Source organism: Paroedura picta, chromosome 6, assembly GCF_049243985.1.
Source record: "Paroedura picta isolate Pp20150507F chromosome 6, Ppicta_v3.0, whole genome shotgun sequence".
NCBI classification, from domain to species: domain Eukaryota; kingdom Metazoa; phylum Chordata; class Lepidosauria; order Squamata; family Gekkonidae; genus Paroedura; species Paroedura picta.
In genome coordinates this window covers 24556858-24570643 of record NC_135374.1, presented here as the reverse complement: position 1 = coordinate 24570643, position 13786 = coordinate 24556858, and the positions used below count along the sequence as shown (strand labels likewise).

Genomic DNA, 13786 nt, shown 5'->3' with positions numbered 1-13786 from the left:
AGGATGCAGACTAATCATTTGCCTGCTGAAGTGAGCACGTGTGGGCACTGTTTCAACAATGGTTGATCTGAGATCTTAATTGTAACAATAGGATACGAATTGTGGATTGGATGCCATGACTTCCTCCTCATGAAGGAATCCCCCCCGTTTAAAGAAGACTTAATGGAAGGGAGCCGTTAGATCTAATCTGGCAGGAAAAAAACATAAGAAAATCATTGGGCACAACCCTGTATTGATTTTTAATTTTCAAAATATATTTTAAAATATTTTATCTGTACTATAAAATATTGGTATCCCGCAGGTGGCAGGTGTTTACAAGAGCTTCCTCTCAAAAGAGGAGATTTTCATGAAGCCTGAGGGCCAATCTTGGCAATATGTTTTGCCACCCCCCCCCCCCCGACAAATAATGCTCCTGGAACATTTTGGGTCCTCCCCCCCCTGCACAAAGGCCCAAATCCAGATTGGGCCCAGCACATTTGAGAACTTCCTTCCCAGTGGTTGCCATCTGACTGTGAGAAGATCAGAATTGGGCCCAAGGGAATCCAGCACCTGACTCATGACAAAATATACAATGGATAAGTAACCAGGCCCAAACCTGAACTCAGAGACCAAGCTGGGAACAGGAAGTCTTTCACAGTGGCCATTTGGAATATTTCAGCTTCTCCTTGAACAGGTATCTTCCTCTGAAGTAAGTCTTGTGGCCATGTTTAGATTTAATCTTAGCAATGCAGTAATCAATCAGGGAGCTAATTTGAGGGTGGGCAAAGAATCACAGCTGGGCCTTCTGGCTGAGTCACATATTGGCTTTCATGCTTTCAGCTTAGTTGTTTAATTAAAAATTCTCTGCCCTGTCAAATTTAAGTTGTCGTCAACATAATAGGAGCAAAATATGATAAAAATTATTTTCAGATGAGATGAAGCAGATTCGTGGTGGAGTCACCATATGACTTCTCCATTGCTGATTCCATACTAGAAATTAGCAGTGTCAAGGGGCTTTTGCTGTGCCGTGTCCCTTTCTCTCCTCTTCAACCCAGGACAGGACCTCATTGCATTGTATGTTGTTGCTTTGCCCTTGCTGGGTGTCGTTAGTCATCAGCAGTGATAGCAGGGAAACCTCCTACATGGTTAATTAGCTAATTGACTAAGGCATTCACGCCCCACCTTTCCCTGTGACTCAAGGTCGCTCACAATAATAGTTAAAAACATTGAGCTAAAACCAAAAATGAAATAGCAAACCCCTTGAAACATGCCTGCAGTTCAAATTCTACCCCCCCTCAAAGTTCTGCCAAACAAGCAGGGCTTGCAGTGCCCCTGAAGATCTCCAAGTAGGGGGGTCCCTTCACCTCTTCTGGGAGACCAATACAGAGACCAAGAGTCATGATGGAAAAGGCCTGGGGTCTGGGCCATGCCAGATGGGCCACTTGGTCCTTCAAATGCATAGCCCCAAGGTCATGAAGGTCACAATCAGCACCTTGAATTGAAGACAGAAGCAGACAGACAGCTAAAGTAGCTGCTTCAAAATAGGCCGCATCTGTTCCTAGCAGCTAGCCCTGGGCAATAGTCAAGCTGCCTCATTCTGGACCCGTTGGGAGTATCTAGCATCCCGAGGAGTACCGAACATTGACTGACCCTCGACTGACCTGCTCTTGGTGTTGAGTCTTGAGCCTGACAATCTGTATCCGGTGTTCCTCTTGCAGACGCTCTATTTCGGCGCTGTACTGTAGCTGCAGCCGCTCTTCCAGTACTTGGAGCTCTTCACGCTGCTGCCAGCCGAGTTTCTTTAGCTCACCCTCAAACCTCCTTTCCAGGTCCTCCTTCTCTTTTTGTAATTTCTCGTATTTCGCTGCACTGAGGGCTGTGGAGAGAAGAACCACCGCATTCAGGCTTCAAGAAGACCAGGCCTGAACCTTTCAAGTTCACCATTCGAGCTATAACAAGAGTAGGCCTGAACCTTTTCAGATCCACCAAGTAGAATATGGCTCATCAGCTGCGTATGGTGGCCTGCTAGGATCTCACTACTTCTCTTCGATTTATAGCCTGCCTGACAAGGTGAACACAGAGGTGTTTTTAAAGTACTGAGCCAGTTGCAACACATGGCTGGTAGATCTGCATTTGGGTTAGTGGGTCAAAACATAGTCAGGCCTGAACTGGAGGAAATGATTCCATATGCCGTCACGGAACAGCTGTTCTCAAATATTCCAAAGGCAGCAGGGATTCAATGATGCCCCTTGGCTAGTGGGCTGGCTTTAGGAAGGAATCTGAGATGTCCTTTGCTAGTCCTCCTCTAATGCCAGGTTGGAGCCCCACGTTGGAGTATGCAATGTCTGGTGTACAAAGTTAAGAGGAAGAAGAAGACCCTGAAGGGTGCAGCAAGAAGACGGTTAGATAAGTCAGAGAGTTTAGGACCTTTCTATCTTTTAAGTGCGCCTTTTGTCTGACTCTAGACCAGGGGTAGTCAAACTGCGGCCCTCCAGATGTCTGTGGACTACAATTCCCAGGAGCCCCTGCCAGCATTTGCTGGCGGGGGCTTCTGGGAATTGTAGTCCATGGACATCTGGAGGGTCGCAGTTTGACTACCCCTGCTCTAGACTGATACTCTAAGGGTAATTTCCTATTTCTTCACGGAAGCTTCTCTCTCACTCTCTCCTTGAGCTATAGCATGTAGGCAGCACCTATCTCTCCTCTGCTCTGTCAGAAATGTCCTTCCATAAATAAACTTTTTCCTCCTTTAACCTAAAGATAGCGTGTGCATATCAATGACTTACTCGCTCTGCTAACACCCGAATCCCAAGACCGTCACACACAGTTGCAAGGCTGTGTGAGAAGAGGAAGAGATGGCTGCTGCTAACTTGGAAGGCTCAGGCACTGACTATTTTGTGCTGGAAAAGTCTCTGTGTGTGTCTCTCTCTCAGCTTAGGCATTTGGAGGCAAATAACCAAAGCAAAAAATGACAAAGAATCATGAACTGAAAAGCATTAGAAGCAAGAACACTGGCATGTATCCAACCATGTATTTCTGGAGACTTCAGAAGAGGCAATTTCCTCCCAAATTGGCTTTCCTACTGCAGACTCTCCATTTTGTCTCTGAGGATGCCCCTGGGGGACCACTGACTTAAAAAAAATCTGGAGGGGGAGGGAGGAGTGCCCATGGTTCCTCTAGGATTGACAGCTATCTAGAGATTGAATTATCCATTAATCAGTCTGCCAGGAATATCACCAGCCCCGTTGGAAGTTTTTTTCTGCTCAGGTACCTGTTGAATACCCCAGTCTGATAGATCAGGGTAACATCTTTTGATTCCATACCATGTTCTATTAGATTGCATCCCTGAGCCAAGAAAAATCACGAATGTTCTGCGTTAACCCTGTCAAGAATCATGGCAAGACTGTGCCTTAAGCCAGGGGTAGTCAAACTGCGGCCCTCCAGCATTCACTGGCAGGGGGCTCCTGGGAATTGTAGTCCATGGACATCTGGAGGGCTGCAGTTTGACTACCCCTGCCTTAAGCACCCACAACTCCATTCCTGATCTAATTCTGGTGCCATCCATTAACCAACTATTTTTAAGATTATAAATGGGTGGCAACCTTTTACTTTCTATGACTGACCATGTTGACTTCTGCTAGGATGGGCTGATTTAGAAATGGGACAAAATCAGGAGGTCCACTGTTTTTGCAGACTCGGTTGTCCCAAACCCAGAACCGGCAGGTATCAGATACTATTTCCACTGGTGTATAGGGGATGAAGCTGGTAAAAGCCCAGTGGAAATTAGATCTTCCTACTGAGAAAAAAAACCCTGACCCCTCAGGCTGAGAATGATTAGAGCCAACAGGAAATTTAAAGTTAGGGAAAATATGGCTGAGAGGAAACACATGCCTTGCAGTTGTATTAGGAATGTTCCCTCATGACCCTGTATAGGAAGGTGAAGGGAAAGCAATATCTGACATATCAGATAGTGGACAGAGTCCTTCACTGAACCACTATGAGAACTAGAGTGGAGAATTACCATAGACCCAGGGACAGAGGAAGGACAAATCTGACACTGAATGAAATGAAAATTCAGCATCCCAAGTAGGGATGTCACAGTGTGGAATAGGATACAGACGGACACCTATCTCTCTTTGAGTGTTCCTGAGAGGCTGGAAAATCCCACAGTTGTCCCAAGGCTCCACTTGGCCATGCCACTCCTTGGAGGGAAGTAGCTAAAACCAATTTGGGGGTAGCCATATAAACCATCAAAAAGTATCATCCACTGGAGCAATCTGCACATCTAGCACTCTACAATTCTGTTTACATTTAGAAGCTTAGCTTAGGTATTGTGTCTCTCACTTCTCAAGCAGCTGTCAGCAACACCAAAGTTGCCCACCCCATAGCTTGAAACAGTCCATGCGGACAACTGAGAAAGCTATTTGAAGGATTGGACAGAACAACCAAGGGATTATATGGGAGACAGTATCTTTCAGATCACCTAGTGAAAAAATAGTGGAGGCTTCCCCTACTCCTTTGCATTTCCCCCTAACAATCCCGTGAATGTTTCAGAAGCCAGTGTATTGATTCCTGGGGGACAGCAGATACATATCTGACAGCTGATGACTCACCAAACTCCATACTAACTAAACTTCCATGCTTCTTTTGGTGGTTAGCATCAATCCACAGGCTCAGGTTAGATCTGACAACAGCTGCCTCTTTTTCTGTGCCCATCCTGTCCCCCTTTAAAATGACAGTGACACCACTTTTTTCCTGCCATTGCTTTTTATTTCTAAAAGGCTACCAAGCACATTTCGAAAACACGCTCAGATGGCCCTGAGGGAATGTGAGCATCAGTCCCCTGCCTCTCTGTGGGAGCAGCATGGGCCATGCAATGAACACGATCATGTTCTCAGAAGGAGGAGTTACATCCAAGGGGAGTTTCTTTGGGGAGGACAGTTTCTACAATCATGATGCCCTGAGAGCCCTGGAACCTGCCACAGGATAAGACATCATCAAATAAACCACTGCACTTTTCAGGAAGCAAAACTTCCAGGATATACAGGAACCCTTCAAATTCACCAGTTTTACAAAAAAAGATCTTAACACATGAAGACTGCGAAAATCACAGCAGAGTGGGGAAGGGGGAGGTGTTGGCATCGATCTTTAACAACAGATTCAGATACCCGGGAAGGTCATCTTTGAGCAAGTTGCACGAATAAATAATGCAATAAAACATTCCATCACCATCCAAATGATGCAAAAAATGTTTGGGCCCGAGAAGTACAAACGCTAACTGTTAGAGCTTCCCCTTTTTGAAAATTTCACAATCCTCAACGGTTCTGTGCTTTGATGCTGGGAAGGGAAGATAACCTTGCAAAACCATAGATCAGGGGTAGTCAAACTGCGGCCCTCCAGATGTCCATGGACTACAATTCCCAGGAGCCCCTGCCAGCAAATGCTGGCAGGGGCTCCTGGGAATTGTAGTCCATGGACATCTGGAGGGCCGCAGTTTGACTACCCCTGCCATAGATCCACTGCAAATCATGACTCTTCAAGGAGAACACAATGTGTTCCTGTTGGTTCCCCCCCCCCCTCAATTCCCTTTTCTTTGTGGGTTTTGATACAGAGCACACGTGTCCATCTGACATTCCATGTTGGCGTCCATTCTGCTATGAAACTGCTGGGATAAAATCAAAATGGGCTCATTTGCAGACCTGGGGATTCATTATAAATTAAAACCACTCAAGCTTTAAATTGATACCACAATGAAACCTGCCTTTTATCAGTCTCTTTAATGAGACTGGCGCAGGATGCAATAATGTGGAACGAAAGTACCAAAGCCCATGAAGCACAGTCGCTCCAATGTGGCACTGCGGTCAGAATGCAGTTTTCTAAATCTGTGCAATGACACATACACATAAACAGTGAATGTACAAATTAAGTGCGATTTGGATCTCAGTTTCTTGTAATAGTCATTTCGGTGCCCAACCATTAATTGATGGGCAACCGCTGAACTGATTGATGGATTCTGGCTAGCAAGCAAACTTCTGGACTACAAACAATCACTCAACAGAGTACAGGGCAGAGTCTGCACATATAGGATAATGCATTTCAAGGTGCTTTGGCAGCTGGATTTTCCTATGCGGAACAGGAAAATCTACTTCTAAAGTGCATTGAAAGTGCATTATGTATTGTGTGCAGACTCTACCCAGGACTGACGACTGAGAGGGGATCTGATAATCATCTTCAAGTATTTAAAAGGGTGCCATATGGAGGATGGAGCAGAGTTGTTCTCTCTTGCCTCAGAGGGACAGACCAGAATGAATGGGATGAAATTAATTCAAAAGAAATTCCGTCTAAACATCTGGAAGAAGTTCCTGACAGAGCAGTTTCTCAGTGGAACAGGCTTCCTTGGGAGGTGGTGGGTTCTCCATCTTTGGAAATTTTTAAACAGAGGCTAGATAGCCATCTGACATAGTGGCTGATTCTGTGAAAGCTTAAGGGGATGGCAGGTTACAATGGATGAGCGATAGGGATGTGAGTGTCCTGCATAGTGCAGGGGGTTGGACTAGATGACCCAGGAGATCCCTTCCAACTCTATTATTCTATGATTGTAGGAGAATTGTACAAAAAAAAAAAAGATTTTCGCACAATGCTTTCCATGCTGGCAGGTGCAGAACCTACATAGATTCCTTCTGATGAGCAGGCAACTTTCTACTATGGAAGCTACTGGTGTCTTACCTAATTCTAGAAGACCTGGTTATAGTGATTCAAGCAATAGCCACTTCCAGGCTGGATTACTGTAACTTATTCTATGCAGGGCTGCCCCTGGCCCTGCTCCAGAAATTACAACTGGTACAGAATGCAGCTGCCAGGTCCTTACGAGGTCGAAGACCCCCATGGAAGGCTCATATTTGATCTGCCCTCCAACAGCTGCACTGGTTGCCAGTGGAGTTTTGGATCAGGTTTAAGGGACTGGTTTTGACATTTAAGGCTCTTTTGTATCTGAGGGGCTTCCTCTCCTAATATGTCCTCCGGAGAACATCACGCTCAGCAAATACCAACTTGATGGTGGTCCCTGATCCCTAAGGTGTCTGCCTGACCTCAACCACAGCCTTGGCCTTTGGGCTTTGGTCTGGTGGAATGAGCTGCCAGCTGAAATACAGACTCTGATGGAACTGTCAGGGCATGTAAAATACTGCTCTTCCACCAGGCCTATGGTTGGGGCCACGGTGGCCTAAATACTAAGTAGGCCTCCCCATTCTCATCTCCTTGTTCCCCTACTTTTTATGGAGGCATACATTGGTGGGCAGGAGTGGTGCTGCTGGTGGGATCTGTATTGGATTGTATTATGCTTTTAATGTTGGCACTGGATTTTTTTAATATTATGATGTTTTATTGCTTATTATCTAAACCAGGGGTAGTCAATCTGTGGTCCTCCAGATGTTCATGGACTACAATTCCATGGCAGGGGCTCATGGGAATTGTAGTCCATGGACATCTGTAGAGTCACAGTTTGTCCACCCTGCCCTATACCTGCCACCTTCCCCCTCCAGTTCTATATAATGAAAAAGCACGCCAACCACCAGTATAGCAGTAAACCTTTTACATTCTAGCTACCCGCTACCTGCAAAGGCCAGCTGGTTCCAACGCAACGCCACTCAAGAGCTTAATGAAGCTATGAAAATTAAAATCTCAGGTTCTACCTTGGAGAAGAAGCAGCAGCCCAGGCCTCCTGAAGTGCATATAAACATTTCAACAGCGAGAGGAAACTCCACCTGTGACTCACACAGCACTCAGGGTACAAAAACACAATCAACATCCTATCAACATGGTGGGCCGAGATTTTCCTTTTATTCCCATCGGATGTCTCACTTCTGGCTTACAGGCCAAGGGTGACTTTAATATGAAACAACATTTCCTGGACTGACAGGCTCCCCCAGGCACTTTCCATCACTATGTTCTCCTACCATTTCCCTCTTTGCGTGACCTGTATATGGAGGCCACTCAGAATGTTTTTCTGCTTAAAACAAGGAGAAAAAGAGAAATGTCACCAGTGGAACGCTGCTTCTGTCCCTCTCGGATTGTATTGGTGCAAAGATCAAGCACTGCTGACCTGGGCACTACTCTGTTTGAGGCCTCCATCCTCCAGAGGTGCTTCAGACTGGATGGTGACACCAGACCCTGGGTTGAAGGGAAGCTTTAGGTTTAACTCTCTCTTTTGTGTGCCTTTCTTTTTTCTTTTTCTTTTTGCAGTCTCGTGTGTTTGCAATGGAATAATGTTGCTGAATATTGAGATATCAAAGTGAAATTGGGTACGAGTGTTCAGTATTATACAATCATGAAACCCTGATTGAGTAACCCTGCTGTATAGACACTCCTGTTCTGTCCAGCCAGGCAGCTTTTAGCTAGAGTGCTGGGAAACAGGAACTATTTTCCCCTGTCGCTTTAAGAGATAGGATACTGGGAATTGTAGTAAGCTAGCTCTTTCCTGTGTTTCCCCAAAAGTGATTTGGAGATAAGCCCAAATTCCTGGCTAACACCCAAGGCGAAAAACACCCCTTCCCTTTTCTTTCTAAACTCCTTTGTTAGTCTTCAGCCATCCACAGCAGATGGACACCTCAATCTTTTTCACCAATCCAAACTTGCAAAAATCCACTTTCCTTTAGAACAGTGGTCCCCAACCTGCGGTCTGCTGCCCGGTGCTGGGCTGCGAAGGCCAGGGCGCTGGGCCGCGGTTCCCTCTCCCCGCCCCCCCGCTGTAAAAAACTTCCCAGGCTGCAAGCTTGCGGCCCGGGAAGCTTCTTACTGCGGGAGGGGGGGAGAGGGAATCAGGGCCGCGCCGTGCATCACGCATGTGTGGCCCGCGTACATGCGGCACTTTCGGGCATGTGCGCATGTGCGAAAGTGCCGCACATGCGCGATTTCAGCCATGCAGCGCGCATGTGTGCATGAGCGGCCCAGCCATGCACGCACACTGCGTGGGCGTGGCCATCGCCCTGCCGGTCCCCAGCCGAAAAAAGGTTGGGGACCAATGCTTTAGAAGACCTCAACCAACAAGTGAGTCTGCTGGTATGAGATGCCTAATAAATGTGATCTAAATATGAGTTTGGCTTGCATTAAACACTCTCTGCTGGCAGCTTTCCAGCCACTTGAGCTGTGGGACAGAATAACTCCAGTTTTTTAAGATCAGTTACTAAAGCATGGTTCAGGTCACTGTTACAGGCATGCCCACACTGGCATTCACCAAAAGAATCTTTTTGATGCCCCTCTCCATGTATTTTGGAATGCCCTTCTTTGGGACACTCATGTACCATCTGCTTTGCTTTTGTTCATAAACAGTGAAAGATTTTCCCTCTCCAACAGGCTATGTTTATTGTGTTCTTAATTGCTCGTTAACCAGTTTTGATTCTTTAACAGAAACGTGAGAAAAAATGTTGCAGCGAAATAAATAAGCATGTTCTGTACTGAGCCCCAGATCAATGCTTATTTCTCTCCCCCTCCAATTACAAAGAGGATTTGCAAGGATGTAAAGCACACAATACTCTATCTCCTCTTTGAGAAATGCAAGCACAACTCACCACACCACAAAAGAAGAACTTGAGAGGTGATGCAAAGCAGGTTGTGTGGCTCCCTGACCTGGGCCGAATCTGCACAGACCTTTTAATCCAATCCCAGGTCGATTCAATCCCTGGCGTCTACACTGAATGCCATTTCAAATTTGTTTTTGGGAGATTTAAATTTTTCATCTGCAACAAGCATGATTGATCTGCAGTGACCCTACCTTTCCCTCACAATATCCTGGAGTGGGTATAACCCTCGATATTTGAAAAATCGGCATGAGTAAGCGTGTAGCTGTCTGCTTCCCCCCAAATAACTTGCTGCCAATTCTCCAGTGCTGTAGAAAATCCTTGATTGGCCAAGGCGTCAGTTCCTGGTTCCCACGTTGAAAGGCTTCCCTTAAAGGGGAAGCCCTAACTTCTCCCAGCAGAAGCTCCAGAAGCCCTAACTTCTCTCAGCAGAGATTTCCCTCTTGGATTTATTCCCTCTCCTCTGCTGTCTCCAATCCCCTCTACCCCTTCAAGAAAAGAAAGAAACTCCTGCTGCGCTTGGCTCCCCCCTTTCTGAACTTCCCTATTCATGTGCAGAACACTTTTCTGTTTCAATGAGGGGGGGGGGGATAGAGAAACACCCCAGTTCAAATCTATCTGAATTCAGTAGGAATTCCACAATGGACTAAACAAAGTAAGTGCAGAATCAGCCCTGGTGTTAAGGACCAGACAGGCTTGCTATATATATATGCAAATCTAGTTGCTCATCAAGTCCTTAGGCCAAAGAACAACAGACCTACCTGATCATGCTGGACCTTAAAGCAGCATCTGAGTCAACTGAATATCAGCTGTTGCTTCAGTGGGTGAGAGTGGGATTGTCATGCATACACATACCCCATTAATTAGACGGGAATCTCATGGCAGCACCCATCTTGCATACAGGCATACGGCTTCCATTCTTTTCATTGGGACTTGTGCACGAGACATTCCCAGTGGGTTGGCCCCTTCTATGAATAATCCATAAGGCTGCAACACAGACTGGGTAAGCCCCACTGGGGGGAGGATTTTCTTTACTTTAATTGACACTTACGGCAATAATGATCTGCTGTCTATGGGAAGATTAACTCATATAATTGAAGAGGCAGAAATAAAGCAGGCACAAATGTACCAGAAGTGCCTGCACAATTCGACAATCGGATTAGTCTGACAATCCACAGTGGCACCACTAGAAGGAATTTCAAAAAAAGGAAAAGGCAGAGGAAGCTCTGAGACAGCAGGCTCTGCCTCACAAGCACATAGTTATGGAAATATTGCAACCTCCCCCCCCAAAAAAAACCCACATTGTAAGGAATACCTAGAGAATCTTGTGGCATATAATTGTACGGCAGCAGACATGCAGTCTGAAAGCTCTGCCCATGAGGCTGGGAGTTCAATCCCAGCAGCTGGCTCATGGTTGACTCAGCCTTCCATCCTTCCCAGGTCGGTAGAAGAAGAAGAAGAAGAGTTGGTTCTTATATGCCGCTTCTCCCTACCCGAAGGAGGCTCAAAGCAGCTTACAGTCGCCTTCCCATTCCTCTCCCCACAACAGACACCCTGTGGGGTAGGTGAGGCTGAGAGAGCCCTGATATCACTGCTTGGTCAGAACAGTTTTATCAGTGCCGTGGCGAGCCCAAGGTCACCCAGCTGGTTGCATGTGGGGGAGTGCAGAATCGAACCTGGCATGCCAGATTAGAATTCCGCACTCCTAACCACTACACCAAACTGGCTCTCAAACTGGTAAAATGAGTACCCAACTTGCTGGGGGGTAAACAGTAATGACTGGGGAAGGCACTGGCAAACCCACCCCGTATTGAGTCTGGCATGAAAATGCTGGAGGGTGTCACCCCAAGGGTCAGACATGACTCCGTGCTTGCACAGGGGATACCTTTACCTTTACCTTAAGGAATACCTAATATCCCCCTCCATGGTCAGTAAGGGTTCATAAGTAGAAACTCCTTTCTTACAAAACAGAAGGAGTAACACCTGTGGGCTTCTAGCCATGTCTTATCTGTGTGCTAGGTCAGCTCTATCCTGAAGAGAAGGGAGGAACTGGTCTCAGGTGGGCGATTTTCATATTAGCAGAAATCTTGAATGCTAATTAAAGGGACATCCTGATTGGGCGTAGCTGTGGGGTGATGGGGGGCCCTGTGGCTTTGGGAAGTCCTAATGCAATGGGTCCCGTGACTACTTTATCATTTGTATCTTGGCCTATCAGGATGCCGGAAGGATGAATGTGTGGAGATGGTAATTAAGGCACAGTATTTTGGCCACGTCTCAGGATTACCCTTGCCAGGCTAAAGAGAAAAGCTTTAAAGTATTAGTCTTTAGAACTTTGTTATTTGCACACCTGTATCCTCATTGAATTTTGATGTTTTTAGTTAGTTTCAATAAATAATAAATGTCACTTGTAATTTTGTACTGTGCTGGGTGTGTTGTACAACCGCTCGTTACCCAGGAGACAGGCCTCAGAGAGGTGTGTCTGTATAAATTTTCGCAGTTCTCACGCCTGGGGTTCTGGATTGAGAGATCTCCCTGTGGGACTGTACTTACATCCTTTGTTTGCTCATCCAACAGCTGCCACTTCAGTTGTGGTCAGGTCCCATTACCATCAATGATACTCTTGGGGGGGGGGGCAAATAGACCTGGCCATTTGGAGAGGCAGTTGCTGCATCTGAAAATCCAATTGCATACTTTACACTGTTGTGTGCAGCGGCATCCAAATCGACTGTTCCAGGCCGATGCAGCCAGCGCTGCACCATGGGGGGGGGGGAGGGGAGGCGCGGGCACCGGGGTGTAACTCACGGCACACATGCAGGGGCAGAGTTCCTGCTTTACAGGCATAAAAGGCATACTTTAGAACAAAAAGAAAACTCCCTGGACCAGCATTTGAACCTGGAGCTCTGTGGCTCATTCCATTTCTACTCATTCCTTCATTAAAAATATTTATTGGCAGTCTCACCATTAAAAAAGTCCCAAGGCAGTGCATCCCTTTAAAAGCTAGCTATCCAAAGCTAACATGTAAAATGATATAAGCAATGATAAAAACATATTTGAGTGGTGAGCTGGATTTGATTCTGCACTCCCCCACATGCAGCCAGCTGGATGACTTTGGGCTCGCCACAGCACTGATAAAGCTGTTCTGACCGGGCAGTGATATCTGGGCTCTCTCAGCCTCACCCACCTCACAGGGTGTCGGTTGTGGGGAGACGAAAGGGAAGGTGAATGTATGCCGCTTTGTGACTCCTTCGGTAGAGAAAAGCAGCATATAAGAACCAACTCTTCTTCTTCAGTAATATCAGGGCTCTCTCAGCCTCACCTACCTCACAGGGTGTCTGTTGTGGGGAGAGGAAAGGGAAGGCAATTGTAAGCCACTTTTGAGACTCCTTCGGGTAGAGAAAAGCATCAATTCTTCTCCTTCTTCTTCTAAATGGGCCAGCTTTTAAAGCTTTATTAATTTTAATGATCTTCAATGATATAAATTTTCGGAACATAAACAGCAAGACAAATAATTTAAAATTTATTCAATTAGTTAATTTGCTTCATTATATCCTACCATTCTCCAAGCAGATTTTTAAAAGCAGCATTAAAACAAGAAAAAACAACCTGGAGAACACAAAGGGTATAAGATTATAAAGAACACGTCCATTGCCCAATAGCCTGGGCAAATAAAAATAAAACTGTTTGCACTTGGCATCTACACTGGGACTGAAGAGTGTACACTGATGGAAAAGAATACTGATACTGTGATCTATTACATGTGTCCATCACTTGGGACTTTCAGATGCTTCACATACAATTCAGTCATGCTCAAGATTCATGTGTGTAAAGCAACAAAGGGCCTAACTCCTGTCTCTGCTAATTACTCTGCATTCTCTCAGCCACTTTCTCTTTTTTTCTTTTTGCAGGTCTCCAGAGCTGTCTTCCCACAAAAGCCTTTACAAACATATTGGCCCCTTGACCTGTCTGTTCTTCTCACCCAACCACTTCCTTCCGTCCCTCCTATCTGTGCCCTTCTCTGCAGCATACTCTCCTCTGGTCACCCTTATCTAAAAACCTCCTTTGTAGCCTGATTTTGAAGAGGGATTTAAGATTCGTAGAGCCTAAGGGTCAATTTATACCACCATACACTGAAAGGAGGAATTAGATGGAAGAACAGGTAGCTTGACTGAAAACAAATTAGAATTTCCCATGGAGTCACGTCTGCAAATAATCACATATGTGAATATCATGTC

General features: G+C 45.9%; 1 protein-coding gene across 4 annotated transcripts in view; it reads right to left on the bottom strand.

Moving 5' to 3' along the window:
- The window catches only part of MTUS2 (microtubule associated scaffold protein 2), a 301022-nt gene that overhangs the window by 19168 nt on the left and 268068 nt on the right, over nt 1-13786 (bottom strand). For all 4 annotated transcript variants that reach the window (XM_077341792.1, XM_077341794.1, XM_077341793.1 and 1 more), the window contains one exon: nt 1641-1855. In XM_077341792.1, the coding sequence (XP_077197907.1) occupies nt 1641-1855 (215 nt within the window). The remainder of the gene's footprint in view (nt 1-1640; nt 1856-13786) is intronic.